Raw genomic sequence first — 27412 nt, 5'->3', positions numbered from 1 at the left:
TGAGAGGCAGAACAACCTCAGCTGGGGTCACTCACGGGACAAGGACCCCTAAGGACTGCACTGCTGTGTGGAGCCAGGGGTGCCAAAGGTGTCCCAGAAACAAACTCCTCACAGGGAGCCAAGGCAGACTGGACCCACAACTCCTTCTCAGCTTCAGTTCAGAGAATTTAATAGTAAATTCCAAGTTCAGTTTCAGCCCAAAAGCTCTGAATGTTTGCTGCATGTTTGCAATATGCATTCAGCTTTTGTTTAATCCCCTGCTCGTGTCACACAAACCCTTCCCCATCTGGAGACAACACCAGGCCTGTGTGCTGGTCTAAGGGATGGTGATGGGGTGCAGCTCCCTACTGCAATAATCACAGCTTTCCTTTGTGCAGGAAACACATTCACCTTGCACCTCCTGCCTCTCAAATCACACCAAACTGCAGAAACTTCATCTATACACAGACTATCAAAATGTCAGCATGCCAGCATGCCAGCATAGCTCATAATTTGGTTTATAAAATAGTTTTTATTCCACAATTGTGTAACTACACATTGTCAAGAGAAAATTGGGGTTTGTTCCCTTTCTTAGTATATTTATCAGCAAACAGAATAATTGCAACTGGTAAAGCAAATCAAAGCTGTATTGCTAGTTTTATAAATGGGATTCTTCCTGCTTGGTTTTTTCTTTCATATGAGAAAAAGCTACGGAAAAAATAATTTATGCTTCAACATAGTTTCCTATTTACAACTAAGGCATGAAATAAAAAAGGGAATGGCATCATTCCCAGTGATTCAAAACATCAGTGTAACTTATTTTGTCAGCAACACTGCCAGTATCAATTGCGAGGGAAAAAAGTATCAAGAAAAGCACATAAATCAAGTGTACAAAAACAGCCTCAGTATGCTGTTAAAAGACCATCAATAATCTAGTTTCTAAATATAACTTTTAATATATCACAGATTACAGCCTGGGATTTTTTTTTACATTTGCTTTTTTTTTTTTTTCCCTTCTGCTTTCTGCCCTGGGAAGATAGAAAAACTTCTGTACTCAAGATTTTCTTTAAATTTATGGGAAGTAGAAATTAAGCCATTAAGTAATTTAAACCTCATCAACACACTTTGCTTGAATTAGATATTTATAATGAAGGAATAATGTGTGATTATTCAAATTTGCAATGAAAAATGAAGCCAATAAAGCAATTTTATTACCCAATGTCATATAAATGCAAAAAAAAAAATCAGCCTGAACAGACTCGAATTAGCTTTATGCTTTAAGAAGCAGACAGACCATATATACAGTCTGGAGAAGAGCATCCTTAACCTCAGACACTGCATTTGTGGAAGGACAGTGCCACCTTCTGGAAACTGATGCCTGCTCGTTTAGCCAAAATCAACCTGACACTGTTGAACTTCTATTCTGACATTTACACTCTCCTGCACAAAAGATTACTTTTTTTTTAACCCCTGACAGTGCTAGCACGTTCCAAAAAAATAATTCATAATTGGGTAGCACTGAATATCTGAATTAGATGATTTTATCAAAATGGATCGTTCAGCACACAATATTCAGAAATACCAGCAAAATTATCAATTTCTTGTATTTTTTTAATAGTTCAGTAAGCCCACTTACAAATACATTAAACATGCAACAACCTACTAGAAATCCCTTGATGTTAGCAAACATCTTCAGAATGAAGACAGTTTTTTGAGTCATTATTAGAGTTATATAACAGGATTACCAGAATCACAAGATATCTGGTAATTCCCTGAGGATCAGAATCTGCAGAGCATGCATGAGAGGAGTTTGGGAGAACTGGACTTGCTCAGTTTGGTGAAGTGGAAATTAAGGTAGAATTTTACTGTACCCAGTAACAGGGACAAATCTTTGCTTGGGAGATTCAGCTTGGACAGCAGGAAAAAAAAATTATTCCCTAGGAGCTCTGAAGCCTCCGGAGGTAATCTGCAAGAAATCTGTGTTCATGTAGATTTCTGAAATTTGGATACACAAAGCTGTACCTGACCTGATGGAGTGGTGCCAAAAGTTTCTGATTTTTGAAAGGAGTCAGATTAGCTGAACTCCAGAGGCCCCTCTCAACCAGTGTTTCTCTGATTCTGTCTGAACCAGCGATTTTTTAAAGAACCTAAGTAAGGAAGCTAAAATGAAACAGAAAATGGATTACTGTTTCATGAGAAGCAGATTTTTGGTACATACTACAAGCTCTCTGTATATTCTTAAGATAGCAGCATATACCTGAAAAACTGATTTAATCAACCCTTTTAGTCAAGTATTGAATTGTGCACCTTACTTCAGGCATCTGAACCATGAACTGAAAATTGACTCCAAATAAAGCCAAGTAGCCTGAACCTTCAGCCTTTCATCCAGAATTTCCTTTATGAACAACAGCTTTCCTTTGCATTCCCTACAGAGGGACATTAGCTCTGATGCATTAACTGGTGCTTCCAGCAAAGCATTTTCAGTAGATTGCTGAGACCTTTTGGGCAATTTGCATATTCAGCAGCAGGTGCAACAGGTGGAAGCTTTAAGATTTCAGCAGTTTCACCTCATATTATTTCCTGCAATAACAAATGCCACGTTATTTTCTGCAACTGGATTTGTAAGGCTGGTGACAGGAGTTCCTGAATGAGATTAATCCAATAAACAGATAAACAGCACCAGTTAATAAATGCAGGACATGTTTTAGCATGCAACAGTATTTGTGAACTAACTCCCTTGAACAGAATATGGAAGCTGGCTTCTGACAAACACCCAAGCCCCAACCACTATTTGTGCTTGCTAGGATAGGTTGGGATTGCAGAAGGAAGACAGGAAAGCCACCCAAACTAGTGAACCAAAACTAAGCAGCTTTATCCTGCCTACAGGACAACAAAAAGACACGTGGTTTTCATGAAAAGATTTCAAGCGGTAAATAGCCCAATACTGAAAGTCATATTTTATTTCTGACTTCAAATTCCAGGTGTGGATGTGGCACATATTTGGTTGATAGATTAAGGAGTTCAGTATTACTGCACCCACTATGGGTACACATTAATGTAATTCAATAGTTATTCAGTCTTTCCTTTGAAAGCAAAAAATTCGAGGTCCTTTAGTCTATCATTTGTTCTAAGTATTCTCAACTTTTTTTTGCATAATTTAAAATTATTTACCACCATCATTTCACACTTACTATCTCACCAGTATCACACAGATGTGATGATAGTAGTTCTCTCTATTCCCAATTCACTGACATGAGCAATTTTCAAAAAATATATAAAGTGCTATCTATAACCCTATAACAAATATCTATATTCTTCCTTCCCATATAGAAACAGGAACATTTTTTACAACTGTCATACTACTGGGCAATAGAAATTGAATTATTCCCAAAAGTGCATGCTGTTAAAATAGATACTGCATATTGGTTCAATAAATTAATTTGTTGTAAAAATATAAAATTCACTCAACATCATTGGAACTACAGAAGTAATTTTCTCAACAGCACACCCATACATGGGCTGCACCAAGTCCTGTTAAATTAAATATGTAAAAACTTATTTAACTTCTTACTTAATTCACTGCCACAGGTTCCAAACAACAGACCATTGTACCCAGCATGTACCATTTACTCTAAACAAAGTCCCTCTCTCATTTTTAGCTTCTGGTACCTCATCTCTGCTGACCTTGCTGCTACCAAGAGCTAAAGAAAAATGCAATTTTCAAGAGGAAGTTGAGGAAGGTCAGTTAATTTGTTTACACCAAAATGAAGACAAAGAATTTGGAGTTCTCTTTGGCAGCAGTCTATAACTCTCCATGCTTTGTTAGGTTACTAAGACAGCAACCATTCTATAATGCCTGAATCTCAAAGCCTGAAGCAACAGTCCTGTGTTATTGAAGAAATACCTTGTATTATCACTGTCAGTCATCAAAACACTCTGAAAACTGAAATGATGACATCAGCATGGCAAGCTTACTCTTTTTAAATAGGCAAACCCAACTATTTTACATTAACAACGAAGGAGCTCCTATACTATGGTAGTGTAGCAATTGGAGAAAAATACATATTGGAATGCACATGCAGGGATATGTACATACCTATTCATATTACTGAATAGTTAATGAAATCTGAAAGAGCATTTCTGCAGGTCAGTGGGAGTTTTGAGGTATCCATATTAGCTAGATATTTATAGCCAAGCTTCCTAGGAAAGGCTTCTGGGTTTTCACAATATGGCTATGTTTGGGGGATTTAAGAAGTAAGTATTTCTTTGAGAAAAGAGACAAAACAGGATTAAAATCTATGCTCAAAGATGGAAGTAGAGAATTTTGAACACAATGCTTAAAGTTAGAATTTCATTTTCTGCTTTGGGAAAAATATATAAATCTTTGATATCCCTAAAATTTGCCTTGTCTTCAGTTTCTTCATCTCCTTTATATAAGCCCTAACATATTTTAATTGTTGAAGAGCTAAACAATTCAGTAGCTTTATTTTTAAGTAGAAAGTGTAGACAAAATTCTCTTAGTCTTCAACCTTTCAATCTCTACTTCAGATATATTTTAGCTGGTAAAACAAAGGTATTGATTTAGCTGGTAGAAGAGAGGCATTGATAGAATACATCTGCTGTCTTAAGTACCAGAGTGAGTTAAAAATATGTAGGAACATCTCCAATGCTTTAGCACTCCCACATCATTAATTAAGAGTAAAAATCAGCTTGAAGGGATTAAGTAGAGTGTGGCTGACAAAGAACAAAAGCTTTATCCCTTTAAAACAAGATTAATTTGCTGCTTAAGGAAGATAAACAAAAGCATTTGAAGTCTCTATGCTTTAGATTAAGCAGAAGAGATTGGTTGTTTGGTTACAATAGCTGGTAATGTTCTATTAGAGAAAATTACCTTTTTCTCTTTTCATAATGTTTAATGATAGAAGATCCTCTCAGTCTGAATTTTGACAATGTGGTCTGAATAACATCTACAGATGACAAAATATGGGTTCCTGTTTCTCTATACCCAAGAACTCTATTCAATTCCATTTGGAATTCCTTTCCTTTAAAGCTTTCTCAATCAAATGTTCTTTGCTGGCGGTTTCACTGACAGGCTCAAACTTTTCTAGGAATGGTTCAAAATGCAAATTAATGCATGACAAAACATTTAAGTTTTTAGAAGAAGACAGTGATAAACCCACAACTTTGGACATCTTTCCCAGTGTCTTTCTTGCAAACCAGGATTGTGAATGACCTGGATTAGAGGAATGTGGGATCTCAATTCTTTTACTTTGCATTTAACTTGCCTTGTTACTGCTAATGCACGTGGAGAAGTGTGGGAGGCTTTGACAAGTTTATACAGCCCATGCCAGTAGTTTTCTACATCATTCTACTTCATCTGGGTTCACCTCTCTGTCCAGTCTGTTTTCTGTTGTATCCCACAGCCACATCACTGAGATGACTGAGGACCATATAGGAAAAAATTACCATGCTCAGTAAACTTGCAGTTTAAATCTCAAAAGGGGTTTCATGCCAGTATAATACTACACACTACCTGTGCTGAAATGCTATTTATTTATTCTCCAACACAAAATTATAGCATAACACATGTTCATCTTAAAGACATCATATTCACAGAGAGCAAACAGTTCACTTTTTGATTGAAAAAATTGCTGCAATTATGCCTGATATTAAACTTCACTGTAGAAAAAGTTAAAATCACTCAGACCCAAATTCAGCTGACCACTGAGGCACCCACCTGTATTCCAAACATTTAATACCTGGCACATGCACCAGAACTTTGCTGAGCAGCAAGTGACTAAAGACAAGTTACATTTCAAGGGTGAATGTAAGTGCTTTGCTGAACTGAAACATAAATACATCAAAGAAACAGCAGGGGTTGATTACTGAAGTGATATTTGTGAACTGAGGAGATGGGATTTTACAGTTCCCAAACTGCAAACTGTACATCTGCTAAATTTTAAATGATCATTCAACAAAGGCTGTAAAGGCAAAATGACTTCATACAACTTGCCAATGAGTGCTTTTTAAAGTTTTCTTGTGAAGAAGCAAATGCATATTCAAGTTCTCTACACCTCAGGTTTCGGGTCTTTGATTAGTTTAGTGTATTGGGAATGAATATTGAGTTTTCCACAGCTTATTCAATTGCTTGAATTAAATTCAGGAAAACCAAGAGTTATTCACTGTTTGACTGCATTGCCTCCTCAGAAGCCTCCACAACATGCAATTTAATTCTCCTGGCATGTTGCCCACACTACAAAAATCACCTGTTATCTGCTGCTTACAGTGGCTAGATGGGCATCGATATAAACCCCAAGCCATCACATACAGACAGTGCCTTCTGAAAAACAGCTTTTAAATGTCCGGGTAATACCTATATTACTTTCTAAATACCTACATTACTAACCAGCCACTCTGCCTGCTACCATGCTCCTCTACATCTGTGACCTCCATACTTTCTTGATCACACAAGAAAGACTGAGCAAGAAATTTTTGAGCACACCTCCCCAATATATGTATATTTATTTACAGGTTGTACAAACAACCTACCATACTATTATATTATATACACAATAAATCATACACAAAAGTTAGACATTAAAACCAGAAGAAATTAAGATGAAATTAACAATGTTATAATTAATTTTAATTAACTTTATATAATAGTTTTTTACTTTTAGTAATCATACTATTATTACTACTATTTTAAGTGAGAACAATTGTGTGATCAAATATGTTTCATTACTCTTGGTTCAATATTTTGAGTTTCAAAGGTCTGAGTTCAGTTAATTTCAGCACTTTGTTTTAATGGCTATCATAGCTTAAAGGTTGATGACAGGTTCAAATGGTAGAATTGCATCATTGGCTGAGGTAAATAAATCATTATTCCATCCACCAGTTATGTAATTATTTTTGTTTAAATTCATAGTTTACTTTTACCTACCCTGATGTCCCTTTATTGTTCTCACAAACTGACTGGAAGGTCTTGCATTTCTGAATTTTTAAAATTACAAAAAAAGTTTTTGGAAGAGATTGCACCGACCCTTGTCCAGCAGAGATTTGAAGCTCTCCAAGGCCACTGCCTCCGCAGGCAAACTTCTCCCCTGTTTATCATTCACTGCAAAGAATGCCATCCCTATGCTTGGTCGGAATTCCCCCCGCTGCCAACTGAGGGAGCTGCTGCTCCTGCAGCAAAGCACCAAGCAGAATCTGGCACCATTTGCTCTGTAGGCTGTAAGTACATCCCTGCACCTCATTATTTTCTCCCAAAACACGCAGTTGCCTCAAGACAGTCTTCACTCACCAAATGCTGCAGCCCCATAACCCCATGGTGACCTGATGGACTCGGGTTTATCAGCAGCTTTACAGATGACGTGGGTAAAATCACCTGAATCAATCAGGTGACTCTGAACTTGGAACGTGCTCTTTGCAACCCATGTCATAATAGTGAAATTGAAATATAAAGCTCGAGCAGCCTTGATTTGGGTAAGCACTACCTAGCAACAACAAAACATCAGTGTGTTATCAATGTAATTGTCATACTGAGTCCAAAACACAGCACTGTGCCAGCTACTGAGAGGAAAATGAACTCTAGTCCAGCAGAAACCAATACAATGACATAATATTTTGTACTTTGCACCAAGCTGAAGACTTGGTACGTAAATTAATTTCTGTGGTTTCTAAAGGGGTGCCCGTAGGAGTTTCTCTGGAAACATTACAGGAGCAGCAGTCCAAACCAAAAGCATCTGTTTAAATTCACACTGCTAAGCCAATTAAAGGAGATCTGGGCAGCTTTAAGGAGGACCGTGCTGCTTGCAAAGCCCTGTTTTGCAGAGCTCGCAGCACAGAGCGCGGTTTGATTGCTGGATCCCTGCGCTTCAGCGGGACCGGGCCCTGCGGCCTCTGCCAGGCCCCGCCGCACCGAGCGAGGGCTGAGCTGGCAGCGGTAAAACCCGGCAGGCAGAAAGTTAACGCATAAAAGCGGAGTTAGATTTTTAAAAAAGCGGAGGACTTTAAAGTTTTAAGGCCCACCTTTCAGCTCAGAAAGCTCGCTGCGCAGCGCGGTGCCGCCGGGCGCTGTGCGAGCGCCTCAGCCGCCGCCCTGAGGCGCCGCGCTCGGCCGCTCTGCAGCGGGACACGGCAGCTCGGCACCGCCGCTCCCGGGCACCGCCGCTCCCGGGCACCGCCGCTCCCGGGCACCGCCGCTCCCGGGCACCGCCGCTGCAAACCTGCGGCAGCCCAGTCCCGCTCGGCACCGCTGCTCCCAGGGCCCCGCCGCCTCATCCCAGCCCTGCACACCTGCGGGAGCCCAGTCCCGGCCGCGGAGCCCGCCCGGCACCGGGAGCCCGGCAGGCGCTGCCTTGCCGTGCCTCGCCGAGAACACCTCACACCTGAGGGAACGGAATTAAGCGCAGCTGAGGGGAATTAAACTTCCACATGAAACTTTTCTGCGGCTGTGCCGGGCCGGAGCTCAGCTGTGCCGGTACTGCTCCGCGACTGTCTGCCAGCAGAAAAAGCGTCAGCCCCCGCTGTGCCTGCCAGTTTCAATCAAGAACGGTGAATACGGCTTTGAGCAGCATGTGCCATTCGCGGCTGCCGAGGAGGTGTCCTCCTCACCTTTATAAATAACCCCCGTGTATCAATAAATGAGCGCAGGTGCTCGTCTCCAGGCAAAGCAAGGGCAGGTGCGTCAGCTAAACATGCAAAAAACTCAGCTGTGGTTGCAAAATGATTGCTACCGAGATAGAATGGGCTTGGGTGGCTAACCCGCAACAGCAACCAAAGGTTTTCCAGGTACCTCATCATGCATCAGCCCATCTTGTGCACAATGACTTGAGATTTAAACATCCTACCCCTACACTCCTGGAAAATTATAGAATACAGGGAAACATAAAAATCTATTCAGTTTCATTGGTAGTCAGTGGGTGTTTCCTCCACTGCATCCGATGATTTGACCAATTTAAATCAACTACTGGCACAGTTGGTATGACTTCTAACACTGCTGTGGCCAGGTTTGAAACTGATTTTGCCATGTTTAATACTTTGAAAATTTTAGATGAGGTTTCTGTATGTTTTCACAGCAATATATAAAAGGTAGCACTAATTTTTACAGTGTTAACCTGCTGAAAAATGCCTATAAATGAGCTCCAATTCAGGCCTGTAACCAATCTTGTCAACTGCACCCAGAGCATTACGAGTCTAGATAGCAAGTTTTAAACATAAAAGCCCCTTTATTAAAATACCACAGGCAAAGAACCACTAGGTTATTTCTGCTTTGTCCAGCTGCAGAAGGCTCAACATCACCTGGAATTCCCAGTGCATTTTCTAAATCCAAGCCAGCACCAAAGCCTGGTTTTGATTTTGAAATGAGAAATACCCTCATACTCAACCTAGCATAGGGAGATTCAATGAAGCTCTGGTCTGTACTGGCTATGATATGGACCAGTGCAGCTGGAAACCAGCAAAGGGAGCTCCCTGCTATTTCAGCTATCAGAACTACACCTACAACAAGCAGTGGCACATTCAGCACACACTGCCATCCACTGCTGGGCAGGGGAGGCCTTTTGCTAGCACGTGACCTTTTGGGGTTTTTTGTCTGATAAGAAACTGGAAACAGCATACCTACTTGTACTCTTTAGAGGAAGGAAGAAACAGATTACTAATATGAGAAACATTATAAAGAAAACCCTTATAAAAATCTGATAATGAAATACTACAATAATTTTCATTATCAGAATTTTCTTCTAACAACAAGAATAATACCTACCTTGCTGTTTACTCATTACGTGGGATACCAGATAAGAACTTTTATGTGATCATTCCTGTACCTGTTTTTAATTATTAAAAAGTTTTCTTATACTCTCATAGCACATTACTCACTGGTAGACGACTTGGCAATTCAGCCTTGTAATTTTATCATTAAATTTGGTAAGACTTTCTACACTCTGATTCATTCTGTATCTTGCTCATTTCTGCAGTGCTGAGTGGACCAAGCAGTATTTGCAAGCCTGTCAACTGCCAGGTTCTCAATGCTCAGGATGAGTAGTTTCTGAGAGAACCAGAGTAATAGCACACTCGTGTTCTGCCCCAATTTTACAAAGTATTTCTTCAAACTCAACTTGCCTCACTTGGCAAGAGCACAAGCACAGCTGTCCTGGTAAGAAGAGGGTCAGTTATTACCATATAATGGCTTGGGTTGGGAGGGACCTTACAGATCATCCAGTTCCAACCCTCTGCCAGGGGCAGGGACACCTTCCACTAGAGATCAGATTGCTCAGAGCCCCGTCCAGCCTGGCCTTGAATGCTTCTACAGATGGGGAATCCACAGCTTTTTTGAGCAACCTGTTCCAGTGCCTCACAACCCTCACTGTCAAGAATTTCTTCCCATTACCTAGCTAACCTAACCTAACTCTACTCTCAGTTTAAAGCCACTGTGATGCATTTCTCAAAGATGTTTCTCCCCTAGGTTTTTTTGAAAAGGCAGAAATTTGAAGTTTTCTTAAACCACCATTAAACAGAATGGTTTGTTTTCTTGATGTGTTAAAAAAAATACACATCATTCCTGATAAGGACTCTCACTGTGAGAAATGTAAATATTCGGATAATTTCTGAATTTAATGCTGCAACCACATGGACACACTGTTTCTTTCACTAGAAAAAAAGCCCATTTGTACATTTCAAACAACGGGAAAGCTTTGTCAATGAAATGTGCCTTTGGAAGAAACACACTACCCGGGCCACCAGGAGTTAACCCCCCTCTTTTGAGTGCAATTCCCTTTGTAAAGCACACTTGTTTTGGGGTTTGTTGTTTTCCATTTCAGCCATCTACTCGAAAATGAAACAAATGTCCCATTAGTGCCCTACAAAGTTAATATGTATAACAAAGATTGCATTTGTCTTACACAGCCATTCAGAAAGGGCAGTAGAATTTAACATAAAAAGTATCACTTCATTAAGTACAGCCAGATAACTAAATTATTATAAATAGGAACACCAACATTTTCTACATAAACCCCAGACACATGGAAAACAGTTCCAGGAACTGAGCTGCTAGGGTCATGATTCACTGGTAGTAGTCAGCATGGATTCAGCAAGGGAAGTCAGACTTGAGCAACCCTCTGCAGTGAAATGACTGCCAGGAGCTGAAGGGAGAGCAGCAGGGACTGCCTGCCAAGACCTCTGACACTCTCCCAGAAGATCCTGGTTAATGATGATGGGCAGAGCATGCCCTCAGCAAGGCCGCAGGTGACACAAACTGGGAGTGGCTGATACACCTGCAGGTCCTGCTGCCATCCATAGGGACCGCTGTAGGCTGGAGAAATGGGCTGTGGAGGAAGAGTTCCACAAACTGACACATCCTGGAGCAATTCAGCTGAAAAAAACCCTTTGCAAAGAAGGCCCTGGGCTCCTGGAGTTGCATAGGAGCCAGCAGTGTGCCCCAGACCAGGCTGATGACACAGGCTGCACCAGCAGGGTGACAGAGGCAATCCTTCCCTTTACTCACACAGACATAGCTGGGAATCCAACCAAAGGGATTCAGGGACTGCAGCACCACTCTTACAAGGAAAGGATGAGGCAACAGGGATTGTTTAGCCAGAAGAAAGCCCAGGGAGACTCTTATCAACACATACCATCATCTGAAGTGGAGGTGCAAAGAAGATGGATTCAGGCTCTTGTCAGGGATGCCCAGTGACAGGACAAGGGGGAGTGGCACACACGGGAACACGTGAGCTTCCGTCTGAGCACAAGAACATACTTTTACTGTAAGCCCGACAGAACTGCAGCAGGTGGCCCAAGGAGACAGTGTCCTTCCTTGGAGATCCAAAGCCATCTGGACATTGTTCTGGCCAGCAAGGCCTAGATGGGATGGCTGGAGCAGGCAGCATGACTTGCAGAGGTCCCTCCAACCTCAACCAGCCTCTGATTCTGTGAATAAACAAAAACATGGAAATTTTGAAAACATGGCAGGTTTTTGGTTTTGTTTTTTTTTTTTTTAATAGAAAAAGGTCAGGAACTGCATAGAAGTACAACTTCAGCCATCTGAAAATGTTACTCAGTATCCATCCACACTTGGAAAGTCCCAGTAATATGGCAGGAAGCAAAACAGAGTAACAGTTGCCTACAATACATGTATTTACATTCAACTGGAATTAATCTGCATAACAATATTTTAAAATAAATCAAATGCACTATCCAAACAAAGTCTGATTTAAGGTATCTTTTAAGTATATATAAAATACAAATAAAGTCTTCAAAACTTAAATTCTTTAGATAAAACCAATTTTCGATTATTTAAAGATAAGTTAGCTCTACAGTAGTAAGGTGCTGGCATATGCTATCAGCTTTATTTTCCAGATGCTAAAAAAATAGTTGTAATTTCAAGTCTAGAATATTTTGGCAGAATTTTAAATTATAAGAATTTTTAAACCATTTTTTTTTACCTTTATCTACACAGCTTTTTGGCATTTTCTTCTTTACCTTAAGTGAACTTTATCTTCTACATATGTATTGAAGAATTTGTGGTTTTAACTTAGCCAGTTCTAACTGGAGTCCATGGAGAGAAAAAAAAAAAATCAAAAGGTCAGGTAAGACACCAACTGGGAAATGCCAAGGACTTTGAAAAGTAAGGGTGTAAAGTACCTGAGCACAATCCAACAGCTGCCTCCTGCAAAGGAATTCTGTAATTACATGTACAATCAGTACCACTGGAAAAAGCTCCATGAGAATTAATACGCAAAGGAGACCTGGTGTGGTTCACTCACACTCAGATATCAGAGCTTTGTCTCTGCTGAACAAACCTGTTACTTTATTTCACATGAAATTAAATCTTGGAGAACTTCTTCTTCTAACAAACACAAGCTGAAAAGTTTTCCATGCCTTTACACCTCAGTCTGCTTTCCACTTGTCAACGTGAGCATCCCCCCAATCCAAGACAACAGTCCTGAATCCCCTCATGCATTTTGGTGACACCTCACATTGGAATCTGTTTGGGAAAAAACTGCTCTTTCCTTGCGTGAAGAAAGATAAAACACAACCTTTTATCACTCATCAGGTTCACCTCTCAATCATATTCCAAAATGCCAATCTGCCCAACTACTGACAAATCCACAGGCACACTTGAAAAAGATTATCAGATTGTGGTATTTTATTGCAGGAAACAAATCCAATTAAAAGACAATTAAATTTAAGCTTTGAGGAGTGGAAAATCTTGAAATATTTTAAACTGGTATTTACTTTCAAAATATCTCTAAGAGTTTTAATAAAAATTCACTGCCGAAAAAGGCTCACAAGCTCTGTTATGATTAAGGGGCTTATTTTTTGAGTATTACTTTCAGGCTGTTAAGGCACAACTGGAATTTGCTTTAAGACAAAACTTGACACAGGGATTATTACCTCAGAACCAGAACCAAGTGAGAGTGGAAGGCACAGAACTTTAAAAAATACCACTAACCAAACCAATTTTAAAGGCTTAAAACAATTATTAGGTAGTTTGTCTTGAAATACTAACACACTGCAGTCCATTTCTCAGAGCAGGCATGAAGCTGAATAATTATGGGCAACACTAATTGACAGCAAGATACGCTTCTGCTTTAGAGGGGCACAGAGAAAAGCTGTTAATTGCTGTTTCACTGGCAAAAATGGTTATTTTCAGTTTACTCAGCTTACTCTTTTAACTAGAGGCTTTGTGTTTTGGTGTTTGTGTGGGGTTTTTTAGGGGGGGTTATTTTGGGTTTTTTTTAAGATAAGGAAAAATCAATAAGGTATATTATACTATTTCAGAGGTTTAATAAAAGCAAACCACCAAGTTCAAATAGTCACATCAGCATAGGAGCCTCATCTTCAAATGTAATTTATGGTAAGAAGCCAAGGACCACAAGCACAAGGACTGACAATCTACCCATTTTCTATGCCAAGTGTTGCAGAGATCCAACACAGCATAACCACACAGAATATGCATGAGAATGCCCAAGTAGACCAGAATCATAAAGCAGAACTACTAGTGGCCCTAGAGGTAAAACAGGTTCCCAAATGGCCCCAACAGATGTACCATAGTCCCAAAACATCAAATTTAGCCTCTATTCAAAGTGCTGAGAATGGCAGCAAGCAACTCCAGTAAACCAGCAAGATTCATTTCTCTGCTTTCCTTCCCAATTTCTTATTAAAGGTAGTCCTAAAAGCATGCATGTGTTCAACCCGTTTGGCAAAGGCTATGCTTATACTCATTTGCAGGTTTCAGTTTGTTCATTCTAGCATCATCTTTTGACTAGAACTTGAAAAGTGCAAAAATATTTAATTATATCTTCTTAAAAAAAATAATTCATTTTATTGGTGTAACATCTCCAATTCCTTAGGAGTTAAATCCACTGCCAGCAATGGACAGAAAAGGAGGCACCAGCATAAAAGAATCAAAGTGCATTTCCAGTATGCCAATGCTGCATGAATTGGCAAGCCAGAATCTTTCTTTCACCACTGGAACAGATTATGCTTTCATTTCATGAGAAATCTGTGTTCTACATCAGCACACGAAGTCTGTCATGAAGTCTTGGGGATACTGCAATGAGTCGTCGAAGCGGAAGCGTTTGGAGAGCGTGCTGCTGTCCTCGGGGATGTTCTCCTTGTCCTCCTTGTGGCTGCAGCTCCCGTTGCAGCTGGATTTCACACTCCGCTCTTCTGAGCACTTGGCCGTGTGTCCTGGCAGCTGAGAGGAGCAGCAAGTTTCTTCGGGGCTGTACAGGAGCGGCAGCTCCCCTTGCTGCAGCCACGAATGGGACAGACAGTCCAATGCAGTGGGCCTGTCCCTGCAGAGCGAGAAGGGAAAGTGCTTGAGTTAATTCCACCAATACTGAAACACCAAAATAGCTCTGATGCTAAAAATCCGAAGCAAAATTTACACTGAAGAGTCAATATTGGTGTGTTTTCACCCCTGCCTCAGCTGCTACAAAACACTGTTAAGTACTGGCTACATGCATCTAAATTTAGTTGATGGTTTACCCTAAAGCTGGTAAGTTTTCATCAGAACAAAGAACTTAGTCCCTGGAAATGTTTTCAACATGGTACACATAAATGGGCACTTGCTTTTACTTTTAAAGTACTATGTTTTATACAGACCATCAGCAGTGAGGCTCATGAATATTCAGTCATTAAAACTTTCAAGGATAGCCAAGTTAACAGGATGTCATTAACCGTGACATGTTCTAGTGTTTTACTCTTGCAATTCATCTGGCATAAACTCTTTCAAAATGTAGATCCTACCAAACAAACCCAACTTAGAAAATTGCTCCTGTGGATAACCTAATACAGTGCTATTGCAAGTTTTAATTGTGTTCTGCCTTGTTAACTTCCACAGAACTTGCCAGAAAACTGGCTCCAAGGCAAAACAACCCACTACTTGTCCCTAACTCCACCAGAACACAGCAATATTTTTCAGTCAGAAAAGTGTAACTTTACAGAGTTGACTCTCTGAGAACAGACTCTTCCTCTTAAAATTCAAGGAGGTATAGTAATCAAGAATTGGAATGGGAATTTAAAAAAAAGCAGCTTATTGAGTATACAATATAGACTCTTGAAGATGCCCAGGAGAAAAATGAGAAGCAATTGTGAAAGAATGTCAAATATCCCACAGGTCCACAATAAGAGTTATCAAAGCAGGTTCTTAATCACCGATTCCTTTTTTCTAGGTGCTCCACAAACATGAAGGACAAGATTCCCTCATGATACTGGGGTTTTGTCAATCATTTCAGATCCTGACAAACTGTATATGTGAGACGCTAAGATAGGAAGGGCTCTTTCAACATGACTTTACATGGAGTCCTTATTGCCTCAGAGCAGCCACTTTGCAGGAATCTCCTCCTACCCAGGAGCCTCTCTCAGCCAAGCAGCATCACTCCTGGAGGGCTGGAGGCTCTCTGAAGATGACAAGGATTACTGCCTCACCACAGGTGACCGTAATTATACCTGACCAGCTCACTTCTCAAAGTTCAGCTTCTTTGCAAGGCCTTGATTGGAGTCTGAACTCCCAAAGAATGCAGACTTAAGGGAGTGTGCCTCACAAACAAGTTTTCATTTTGGATTGAAAGCATTTTTAGAACACTGAACAAGGCAAAACACTGCCAATAATAAAAATATACCAAAAGAGGTATTTAAGTAAAAAGATAAAGGTGAATCAGGAAACAAGAAAGCACTGCAAAGAGATTGCATTGCCTTTCCAAACTACAATAGGAAAAAAGGTGACCTTTCTAGAGTATATGTTAATAAAATCTGATAAAAAATCTGTCATCTGAATGAAAATATAAAGAAACTCAAGCCAAAAAAAAACTCAAAGAACAAGCCTCACTAATAATAACATTATCTGTAAAAATAATAAAAATAATATCTGAAAATTTTAGCCAGACATTGAGTCCAAGATTCTTCACACACATTATGGAAAAGCATAACCCTGCACTTTTAAATATCCAGTTGAAAATAACATATTGTGAAATATCCAACTGATCTTATCAGCGACATTAAGCACATAAATTAACATTCACTTTTTCTAGGTGCAAAAATTTAGGATTTTTGCCTGGAGGAGTTTGCTACTTACTCTGGATTTTTTATGAGAAGTTTTTGAATGAAGTCTTTTGCAGACTGTGAAACTGATGAAAATGTTTCTTCTGAATAATCCACATTAACTTGAGATATATTAAGATAAGTTTCTTGAACATCAGCTCCCACAAATGGAGATTCTTGTGTCAGCAGCATGTATGAGATGACACCGATGTTCCTGAGATAAGAACCCAATATATAAGCCTACTAGAGAACAAAATGTATAAACCTACTAGAGAACCTGAACAATATACCCTGCATATTTACTGTGCTGCAGATCAAACTTTCTGGCATATCCCACTCTCAGAATTACAGCCAACATGTTACACCTCAATTTTATATAATTCAGACATGACTGCACATACACACAAGGAAAGATACGTGTGTATATATCTCAATTAAGGGATTTTTGAAAACTGTTTCGTTTCAATAGACCTTTTACTTCCTACTGAGATTGTTAGGAAAAGGAAATACCACTTTTACACAGCCCACTCTTGGGACATGTGGTAATTCTGGATGATAGAGCTGCAAAAAAGACAAACTTTCTAATGTGCATGCAAATAAAACCCATCTTTCATGGCAATTATGGATAACAGAGGAAAGACTTAATCAACCTCTCTGTATATTTGACATCTGAGTTGTGTTACAATCTCTTCTAGCTGAGATGTTTCTCCCAAGAACATGAACAAAAGTACCAAAGAGCATTCAATCGATTGTAAATATTAAGATGGTTTCTTGATGCATAATAAAAACATTTTTGTGATCTGATAGATCAGAATTTAGTACTCATTACAGTGTGGAAACATGCAGCTGCTGGGTTTGTCATTGTGAGCACAGCAACAATAGGGGTTTTATGTGTTCCCACAAAAACAGGAAAATAATATGTGATTTAAAAACATTCATGAACAGATTTAGTTACTATTATGAATTGAGGATTTCAAAGGAGCAACTAGCAACTTTTAACAGTGAATATTAATAAAGATGGTGAAGATTTTTTTGTTTTAAAGGAAACATTTCAAAGCTAGTCTTTAACATAGCACATAAAATTAGAACACCACAAGAAGTTGTTGGTCAGTTCAAGGTACTTGTCATTTTTTATGATTCATTCTGTAGATACTTCTCTAAAAATAAGAAGTAGGAAGTTTACATCCTTCTTATAATTGGTATGAAAAATTCTTTAACAATGTAAAAGTGGGGAAGGAAGCGTCCTAGAGTAGCCAATACCTGAAGCATGTCTCCCAGGAGTAAGTAATACCTCAAGGATATTATCTAGCCACTGTTATTAATCCCTCAGAACAACACCTTTCCTTCACAGGCTCAGAAGCCACCTGCATTCCCCCTAAGTGTGCAACAGACCCATAAATTCCTGTAAGCTCCGACTTATACCCTGAGGGCTTCATCCCCTCCCATCCCTCCCTCCCTCTTTCAGCCAGCCCATCCACAGAAAGGGATTCTTGGAAGCCAGATCAAACTGCATCAAGCCCTCACATTGTTAAAGAGCCCCACCAAACCTCAGTAAAATGAAGATCAAGCCTACCACATGTCTGTAGCTGTAGTAATAGGATCATAGTTCAAGATTTCTGGAGCTAAAGAGATGGGGAGAAGAAAAACACTTTAACAAATATCTTATTCAAATGGCCTTGAATCATAAACTACATTTCTAGCATTCTTTTGCCAACCATTATTATGAGACTCAACATGTAGTTTCAATAATTAGGTTTATTATTTCCAAGCCACAAGGTGGCAAAAAGTTACTTCTATTTGCCTAGACACAGATGTTTACTTGGTTCACACCAAAGTGGCATTACATGGCCTGAAGTTTATCCAAGTTTCAAGATGTGTTTGAGTCAGATGCATGCCCATACATTTTTATCCTAAGAGTTTGTGAATTATACAGCTTTTTAAGGGGAATGTACAGAGCCTTCAGCATGTTAAAGCTGCAACACGAGATGATCAACACAATTTTAGGATCAGTGGATGTTAGCATAGGTTAGGTAACAAGTTATTCACTGCAGAATGAAGTGCTCTTAACACTGAGTGTTGGCAAATCATGAAGGAAACTTGTCCCTCAGAGAGGGCCAAGTGCTAACAGCAATCTTTCCCTTTCAAAGGACTATTTTAATCTCATTAAATCATCATATTGAATAACATTAAAGATGTTACATTAATTCAAAGAATATTTCTTTGTGCATGCTAATGTTGTATTTTAATTCTAATCAGAACAATTTAACAGCCCATAACACACAAATACTACAGTATGAAATTGAGAGCTGCACTTATTGATATAATTCGGGATTTTTTGGTGCAAATATTTGTTGACCACTCTTAAAGAAGAGCAGCTCAGAACATGTTGCCTTGTCCTATGACATTCTTTATCAGCTTGTAAGTTGCTCAGTGTGCTACATGAAGTGTTCCTGTTTGCTGGAAAGCCCACATGAGATGTTGTGAAGCAGCCCTTCCATACCGAGATACTCTGTGGTTCCCATGATCTGCCGCAGCTCATTGGAATTCTCAAGCTTCCGGGACATCCCAAAATCTACAATTTTTACATCACCAAGAGGATTGATGCTACTCAGCAAAATATTTTGAGGCTAGAATAGAAAAAAATGCATTTCTAATTAATAAAATACAATCTGAAAAAAAAAGCCCGATGTACTAAATGGCACTTGAGCTTCTACTATGAAATAGTTACTGCTAAACGTTATTTTAAAATATTTCATCTCTATCCTTTTAATCTCATTTTAATATTATTAACTCTCATTTTTCTCATCTTTTTAATGTATTTAACAAATGACTTTGATGAACGTAGTAAATTGAAGATAAAGTGCTAAAAGAAAGCCTGCTGCAGCCTCACCTTTAAATCAAGATGAACAATATTGTTCTCATGCAAGCAGCAAAGTCCTTCAAGTATCTGCCTTATAAGCCTTACAATATCCCTTTCACCAATTCTGTCATCCAGATCTGGGACACACAAGTCAAATATTTCTCCTCCAGCAGCACTGAAACACATTGAAGCACATCTATGTATTAAGTTTAAATTTTGAAACTTTAGCAAGGAAAAATGTTTTCAATAGCACGATATAACAGACATCTGTAATATCAGAGAGGCTGGGAATATTTTTCTTTTTACACATTTACACTAAAGCACGTAATATAAACACTTAGAACAGGGGAAGAAAATGTGATGGCGCTTTTTCCTTATAGCCTGAAACAGCAGTTGAGACAGCAAAAAGCACTTTGACTGGTAACCTCATAATGCTCTGGTCCCCTCAAGCAACTGGGGAGATGCCTTCCAGAAGTCGAATTCTATCATCAGTCCCTAATCAAAGAAGCCTTTCTTTTCAAGTCAAATTTAAAATGTCTTCCATGAGACCAGTTCATAAATAATTCAGAGCAGTGTAAAGCAGCATGGAAATATCTGTGTTCCTGTGGTTTATGAGTTATTCCTATACTTGGCTGCAGTGTCAGCTGTCTCCTTTCAAGCTGGGTTTGAGATCCTTACTCAGCCTGCTCTGAGTGCCTCAAGTCTCTCTCTCAAGGATGAAGGTTTTCCTCAAAACTACAGATCACTGAGTCTAAACTTCATTGCTAAGTTTACTAAACTCTCTAAAATGAGAGTCTAGTAAAAAGTCAGATAATGAACAAAATGAATGATCACAGCCACAAACCTGCTGAGGTTACATGAGGTGTCAGTAATGCCTCTCCCCTAGGTGCCTTTATGGCAATATGGACATGAGGGAAAGGGCAGAGGATGCCATGAATTTCAACTCTCACAAGGTTTTCAGCACTGGCTCCCACAGTATTGCTGTACTCAAGTTACATTATGGTCTGGATGAGTGGGCACCCACATGAGTAAAGAGCTGAAAGCTCTGCAGGAAAGGATTGCAAAAAAAGCCTTAGAATAAATTATATGTTAAGGGTCATTTAGTTCCAGGAAAAAAAAAAAAAAAAGCAAAAAGCTTTTTAAGATAGAATCTAGCTAAATTCCTTCAAATTTTCCAAAGAATGTGTACAGAGACCACCCCTAACAGTACTTCAAATACTTTGTACATGAAACTTAAATCTTAGAAAGAATTAATTTCACAGGCTGGATTTTTGTTCCTTGCAATCCACACAAAAATTTACACATACAACAAATATGATAGATAATGCAAATTCAATTCCTAAATCAAACTTATTTTTCAGAGCTAATAAGAAGCACTGGGGACATTTTAAAATATGGGATTTTTTTAGGAAACTGTTCCAAAAGTCAATTTTAAAACAACAAAACCACTAAATTTAGGAGCTCAAAACAAAGTAACTCTAAGTCTCCAGTTACCAAAAAATGTCAAGTGCTAACTTGAAGTTCACAGGCATGGATGTGCTTAACCTCTTTGAAATCTGTGTACTTGGAATCAGTGACTTTTTTTTCTGTGATTTGAGTTGCATCAAAGCACTCAGGACCTTCTATGGTATTCCAAGAACATTATTTCCAGTCAGCCTGCCTGAAATATCCTTAACAGAAAAATATGAAGTATATGACAATAAAAGATTAGCATCATGTATACAGGGTGCTGCTGCAATTCTTCCGGGCATTCAGGCAACTCATGCAAAAAATAAGATATTGAAAGATTTTTTCCGCACAAACATGGATCATGTGATAAAGGCATACTTACTATTCCAACACTAAGATGATTTCATTTGCTGTTTCATAGACTTCATGCAGATTAACTATGCGAGGATTGGATTTCATTAATTCAAGGACAGCAATTTCATGCACAATCTCTGCTCTGCAGTCTTGACCTCTTCTTCTTTTCTTTAAAAATTTAGCTGCAAACTCTTGGCCCGTGGATTTAGCTACACATTTCCTAACTACAGCACATCTTCCTCTATGAAATAAAACGGAAAACACTGAGATGCAGGAAATCAAAAGTGCATAATTAACATTAGAAATAAGAAGATACAGCAAATAATTGAAAACAAACAAAAAAATGTATTGGGAAATTCCATGCTTGGCTTGCTCTTACACTGTTTCCTGAACGTTCACTTGCAGGCACTGTAGAGGGAGACTAAGCTAGATGAAGCTCTGGTGAGACCCAGGAAAATTCCCTTTATACAGCCTAGCTAAACATTAAATCAGAATATCAGGTTACAGGGACATTCTCACTGTCAGCTCACAGATTCAGTTGGAGAGGACTTCAGGAGGTCCCTAAAAACCTCCTGCTTAAAGCAAGGCTGGCCATGAGGTCTTAGAAGTCTGCCCAGAGCTTTGTTCAGGTTAGCAAGATATTAAAAACCACTCAACCTCATTACAACACCTACAGAACAATAATAAACAAAGCAGACCCCTATGAAATGCAGAGAACGAACAGGAAAAATAAAGCACATTTAAATGCATGGGTGGGGCAGGGGTGAAAAAAAAATTTGGTCATAAGGAGAATTTCCTTCCACAAACCATGTAGTAGTGCTACAAAAATCCCAGGTATCTGCAAAATGTTTTAAAACATCTGAATAGAAAAGCACCCACCACTTAGCATTCTCTTCCTCAATTAGTTAGACAAAGTGTGTTGCTTTATTTCCTAGCCAACTGTTTAGGTATGGAAACAAACATATTTTGCCAAAGAAATGTTTTTAGACGAAAACCACATGCTGTAGTTAAAACACCAAGCTGATCTTTGAAACAATTAGGAGGGAAAAAATGCAGTTTTTTAAGCCAAGTTATAAACTCCTGAAAAAAAAAAAGTTATTAATATTGCATTCCCAGAAATGCCTGGTTGCATATATGCAAAGTGTTTTCAAATTGTAAAGAGAAACCTTATTTACAAAGAATATATTTATTTAAAGAAACCTTATTTACAAAAATACAACTTGAAAGACTGCAATAAACTGTGAGTAAAGTTCCTAAAACAGTATCAAGCTATGTACAAACTGCACAACCTACATTTATCTCTTCAAAATGAACCTTTCCACCTGTAGTTTTTGTTACCACAGCATACTAAGGACAAACGTAATGAAACAGCTCAGAATGAGCTATCTGAGCTGTGTTCTTTAAACTAAATTAGCTTCTCTAGTAGAAAATATCACATTGCCTTGCAGGCTTTGCCTCTTTTTCTGGTGCAAAAATCCCAGTGCTTAAAAGGAACATTCCTTTAAAAAAAAAAGTATCTTTTAAAAAAACATCTATACTTCAGTATTTAAAACAGGGATGAGCATCTCATGCAAAAAATCAATTTTCATTTGCAAATAACTGCACAAATGTGCCTAAAAGAGATTATTTTGACTCATACTGCTATAACTTAAATTTAACAAAACAGGCCTTCTGTCATAATTTATTTCAACATCAATTAGCTGTAGATTTTCTCTACCCTTTTTTGAAGGCACTAAACTTTAAATGTGAAAGTTATTTAGTCTGATACATGCACACCCTTCACCTTGGCAACTATTTGTAAGTCCAAAAGGGCCGCGTTCTTTCCCAATTGTTAACTCAGCTTATTACTGCAGAGCACTTCAAGTTACTGAGCTCAATTTTATAATATACACGAGTTGAAAACACTCCCGTGTCCAGCTCACATTCTCTTTTTAGCATCACATCAACCCTGCCAGCCACCAAAGTGTCTCTAAAATTAATAAAGGGAACCAGTTCAGTTTCATGAGAACAGCACGATCTTCCCCAGTAATTTTGGCACATCTTCCCTCTGCTTGCTGTGGGTTCAACAACTCTGAAGGGGCAGTGATACCTCCAGATTTGAGATGTAACAATTTCCACTTGTTTATAAGTAGTGTGCCAATTAAGGCAAAAAAATAAGACAAAAAAGTAGTTTAGAGCTGCTCCAGAAACACAAAAATTGCTCCAGAAACACAAAAAAAAAATCAGCTCGGAAGCGCTGCACTGACGCAAGCGAAGCAGTTCCCACTCCTCGCCTGCGCAACCATCCCCCTTCACAAGAAGCTCTACAAGAAAATCTGATTTCAGGATGTTTTCATATCTCAGCCCAGAAACCACAGAAATTTAACTCCTTCAAAAGAAGCCAAGCCATGCACACACCAGGGACAGAACTACTTAACCCACTAAACAGAACCCAACCTGCCAGCTTTGTGAGTCAGTGTCTTAAATACCAAAGGACCCAACAGATAAGGGTGTGGGAGGAAGAAATGGGGCTTGGGAAGCTTAAGCAGAGAACAAGAGAACTATTTACTACATAATCTCAACAGGAAAAAGAAAATTGCAAGTGAAAATTAAAGCATATTGAATACTTTAGAAATATTACAAGAAAAGATGGATCACTTAAAAAGCATTTATACACTTAAAAACATGAAAAAAATACACATGTAGTTAGGCCAGAAGAAATCACAAAAACATTTGTGAAACAGAGTCCTGCTTCCATTTTCTTTGCATTTTGGCACTTACTTTGTTATGCCTGGTTTTGCATGCACAGAAAAAATTAAAAAACTCTGTTCTGGAATTCACATAAAATCTACACTTTTGTTTGCTTTAGATACCATCTCACAAGCATGTAGAGTCTGAAAATCCAGCGTTGGAACAATACCTGAGTTCTAGAGGGTGCTGCATATAAACTGCTTCTGTAGAGCTTAGAATTCAAAAGCAGAGCTGACAAAAGTTAAGAAAAGAAGAAAGTTATGGGCTGCAATGTGCACTTCTATAAGAGTGTACCAGATACAAAGCACATGCTAGAATAATAGAAAAAAAACCCAAGAGAACAATGAAGGCTGAAGAGTTCCCAAACCACATTCAGAAAAGCATCTCTGCTGACAGAAGGAGCTGCAGGTGCAAAGGATCCTTATGCAGCACAGCAAGGCACAGCTGAGACTGACCCAGCACCCTCCTGCTCAGGGAGCTTGGACACACATCACAGCATCATGTTTGCTGAGTCTTTTCCAGGTACGAATTAACCCAGTGATTTCAAAACACACATTCACTTGTATGTCTGAAACTGTCATAAATGCCAAGGGTTTGGGTGCTTTGTTGTTATATTTCCTATTTTACTGTTGCAAACAAGAGCAAGTGAAGCAGGCTGCCAAACTGCTCTGAAACAGCAACTTGTTTAAAGCTCAGTCTAACTACTTGAGGCTGGGAAGGGGACAGAAAAGGTCTTTGTTTTCTGGATTTCAGAAAACTCACCCAAACACCTGGAATAACCAACTCAAAATCCTCATTCTTTTTCTTACAGGATCACCCTATGTCATCTCTTGTTTAGGCCATGCCCCTGGAATCTGTGTGGCAGGGAAAGGAAGATAATCCCAAATCTACATGCCTATGAAAACCCTCCAGATCTCTCTGGCATGGAATAGCCTGGCAGCTTATGCCTCAGTGTCCCTAAAGAACCCACTGTGATGCAAAGAAGGGGGCAGAGAAAGAGAGGGACATACTTTATTCTCCACCTACTACCATAAAGGTTTGCTTCATTGTACAGAGAATTTTCTTGCAGCAGAAATTCCTCTTGCTCAAATAAAATAAATAGGAATAATCTTACCTTCCTAACTCTTTTGATTCAAGCATATAAAAATTGTAGAAGTTTTCTGTCTTGATTGGTGTGTGCAGAGACGTGGCCAACAAGCCAGAAAGGCTTTTATTCTCCAGCTTTCTCCTCGACATTGTCAGGAGCAGGCCTCTCTCTTATACCAGCCACCTGCTGAAGCAAAACAATTAAGAGTTTTGGAAACTCCATAGCTACAGCAAAGCAAAGTACACAAATATTTTGAGTTTAGGGCTATAAAAGTAGAATAGCCAGAACTTTGTTCAATAGCATCCTGAAAACAACACATTTAATCACTGTAAAAATAAAACCTGAAAGGAATACTAATCAAGGCATGATAATTTAATAATGTAAACACTCAAGATAAGTGGAGGTTTCTTTCCCTCTCTGGAGTATATCCATAAGATACTAGGGATAAGCTTTAGATCTAATAAAAATGCTAATAGCTACTTAACTATTAATGACATGTACCTTTTGTTAATCATTCTGAAACTCTTCTCTGTATTCTGGGTAAATTCCACACTTCCTTTAAGTTTACACTTTTTAACAGATATTTGTTCCTGGGGGAATTTACCAAAACTCCTTCCTGTTTGTTAACTGCAACACAGCAGGAATAGGTAACAACAGGACAAAGTGGGGCTCTTTTCCCAGTGGGAATATTCACATTTGTTATTAGACTCACTCATAGCTCCTCCAAGTTTCCTTTTTAAGGCCGAGTTAATTATGAGAGAGAAGCATGAATGGACAACATCCTCTTTGCAAGTTCAGATCATTTAGAATCAAATGATGTAGTAATCCTGATTAAATTACCTTAATAAACCAGTAGAACAGCACATTATGAAGATGCACCCACCCACTGAAAAAAAACCCCAACAAAACCAAACCCAATAAAAATACTGGGGTTTGGTATTCACGTTTATAGGCCTGAAGCATCTCTTCAGGTGAAATGCAAAAGCAAAGCAGAAAAAGGTTACTGAAGGATACCAGAAGTAGTAATTGATGGCTTCTTTAAGTTAAAGAGCAGGTTTACCCTCATTAGTGAAAGAAAAAAAATAAGGCAAATTGCAATTCAGAGACAGTTAGCAAACTCACAAAAATACACTTGCAGCTTAAATGAGAGAAATGCACTGTCACACACTTCTGGGGGAGCAATGGAACTAGTTCTGATCCACATGTAACCCAGTGCCCATCCAGCGTTTTTCACATTCCCATGTGGGATGGAACATGGATATTCATATCAGAACTATTTTAGATGCAAATCATTGTACATCATTTAGCAGGAAAAAGACCCAAACTACAGTTTAAAAATATCTTCAAAGTATCATCTGATATGCAGGAAACAGCTTCTTTAAGAAATTATGTGAAGGTCACAATACAATCTAATACACAAGTCTTTGCTCACTGTAACAAGCAAGCATTCCTTCTCCCCCATTATATGGCAGTTTACCATTTAAGAGGACGATTCTGATGTCTGAAATTTTACATGACTCTCCTTAGGGCTGTGCTGACTCGATAACTTTAACTCCTAAACTGTATCTTCTTCCTGCTGTACTTCAGTAGAAAACCATTTGTGCTCGATAACTGGCCTGACCGAGAGCTTACCATTATCAAATTTATTATCATTATCGCGCTTATTACGTAAGCTTTCATTTTACACGATCATTCGTATAGAGCAATTACTAAGAAGTTCTGCCTCACGTTGCCTTGACGTTGTTCCTCTGGTAAGACACCACATCTCCATTTTTTAGCTCAGTATCATCAAGAACAGAGAAGAACACATACCCATAGAAGGCAGAAACCCACAAAGAAACACGTAATCTACTCAGGAGAATGAGATTCAACTAGCTACGGGGGGGAAAAAGGTTTCCCACTAAACTAGGGAAGTTTAACCAGGAAAAAAGTCAGCTCCTTTAGCCTTTTCTAAGGACGTCGAGTCCCTGGCCCGGGCCAGGAAGATGTTTGGCAGCGAAGGAGCACGGAGGGCGGCAGCGGCCGGGCGAACCCTGCCCGGTCCCCGCGGGACAGCCCCGACTCCCCTCACAGACACCCCGCGCTCCCACCGGCACCGGGGGGGAAGGCAGCGCGGGGCTTCCACCGCGCCCAGCCTGCAGAACAGCACAGCAGCCCCGCGGCCGGGCACACTCACCCCGCGGCCAGGCACAGTTCCCGCTCCCCCCGGCCGGGCACACTCACCGCTGGCCGCCGTCCCTCAGAGCGCCGCTCCCACTCTCTCGCCGTCTCTCGGCGTTTGAAAGGCGCAACCCGGGAGGAGCGGCTGGCCCAGCGGCGCGAGCGCCAGGCCCCGCCCACTCGGCAGAACAACCAATCGGCGCCCAGCCCCGGCGCCCAGAGGCCCGGCGATTGGCGGGAGCGCCCTC

At 39.5% G+C, this 27412-nt stretch overlaps 1 protein-coding gene and 1 non-coding gene across 9 annotated transcripts in view; both read right to left on the bottom strand.

Annotated features, from left to right (window-relative positions):
• Window positions 1-12294, bottom strand: part of LOC115496005 (uncharacterized) — a 51887-nt gene extending 39593 nt beyond the window's left edge. For 3 of the 6 annotated variants that reach the window (XR_012057033.1, XR_012057032.1, XR_012057030.1), the window contains exon 1: window positions 8011-12294. This is a non-coding gene — a transcript (uncharacterized protein). The remainder of the gene's footprint in view (window positions 1-8010) is intronic. The other 3 variants (XR_012057029.1, XR_012057028.1, XR_012057031.1) reach the window with 2 other exon arrangements.
• Window positions 12295-13105: 811 nt separating this feature from the next.
• On the bottom strand, window positions 13106-27360 carry STK17B (serine/threonine kinase 17b). Of its 3 annotated transcripts, none has more exons than XM_030277812.4 (8): window positions 27228-27360; window positions 25032-25187; window positions 21216-21428; window positions 19415-19559; window positions 19025-19151; window positions 18098-18146; window positions 16559-16738; window positions 13106-14777 (listed from the first exon to the last, which is right to left on the bottom strand). In XM_030277812.4, exons 2-8 carry the CDS (start codon window positions 25151-25153, stop codon window positions 14495-14497), a joined length of 1119 nt encoding a protein of 372 aa, XP_030133672.3. In that variant the 5' UTR covers window positions 25154-25187; window positions 27228-27360; the 3' UTR covers window positions 13106-14494. The 3 variants fall into 3 exon arrangements, with proteins under 3 accessions (XP_030133672.3, XP_030133673.3, XP_030133674.3); XM_030277813.4 differs by having other exon boundaries at window positions 25032-25190; window positions 27228-27353; XM_030277814.4 differs by lacking the exon at window positions 27228-27360 and adding an exon at window positions 24087-24148 and having other exon boundaries at window positions 25032-25171.
• Between the last annotated feature and the right edge of the window lie 52 nt (window positions 27361-27412).

This window comes from Taeniopygia guttata, chromosome 7 (genome assembly GCF_048771995.1).
Source record: "Taeniopygia guttata chromosome 7, bTaeGut7.mat, whole genome shotgun sequence".
NCBI classification, from domain to species: Eukaryota; Metazoa; Chordata; class Aves; order Passeriformes; family Estrildidae; genus Taeniopygia; species Taeniopygia guttata.
This window is presented reverse-complemented; position numbering and strand designations above follow the sequence as displayed.

Bases quoted from the DNA above. Each gene is read 5' to 3' on its own strand.
- STK17B (XM_030277812.4), bottom strand. From the start codon at position 25,153: ATGTCGAGGAGAAAGCTGGAGAATAAAAGCCTTTCTGGCTTGTTGGCC. The intron at 21,429-25,031 runs GTAAGATTATTC...TTTATTTCATAG, and splicing joins GAATCAAAAGAGTTAGGAAG to AGGAAGATGTGCTGTAGTTA. The intron at 14,778-16,558 runs GTAAGTAGCAAA...CTCGCTCTGCAG, and splicing joins CTTCTCATAAAAAATCCAGA to GGACAGGCCCACTGCATTGG.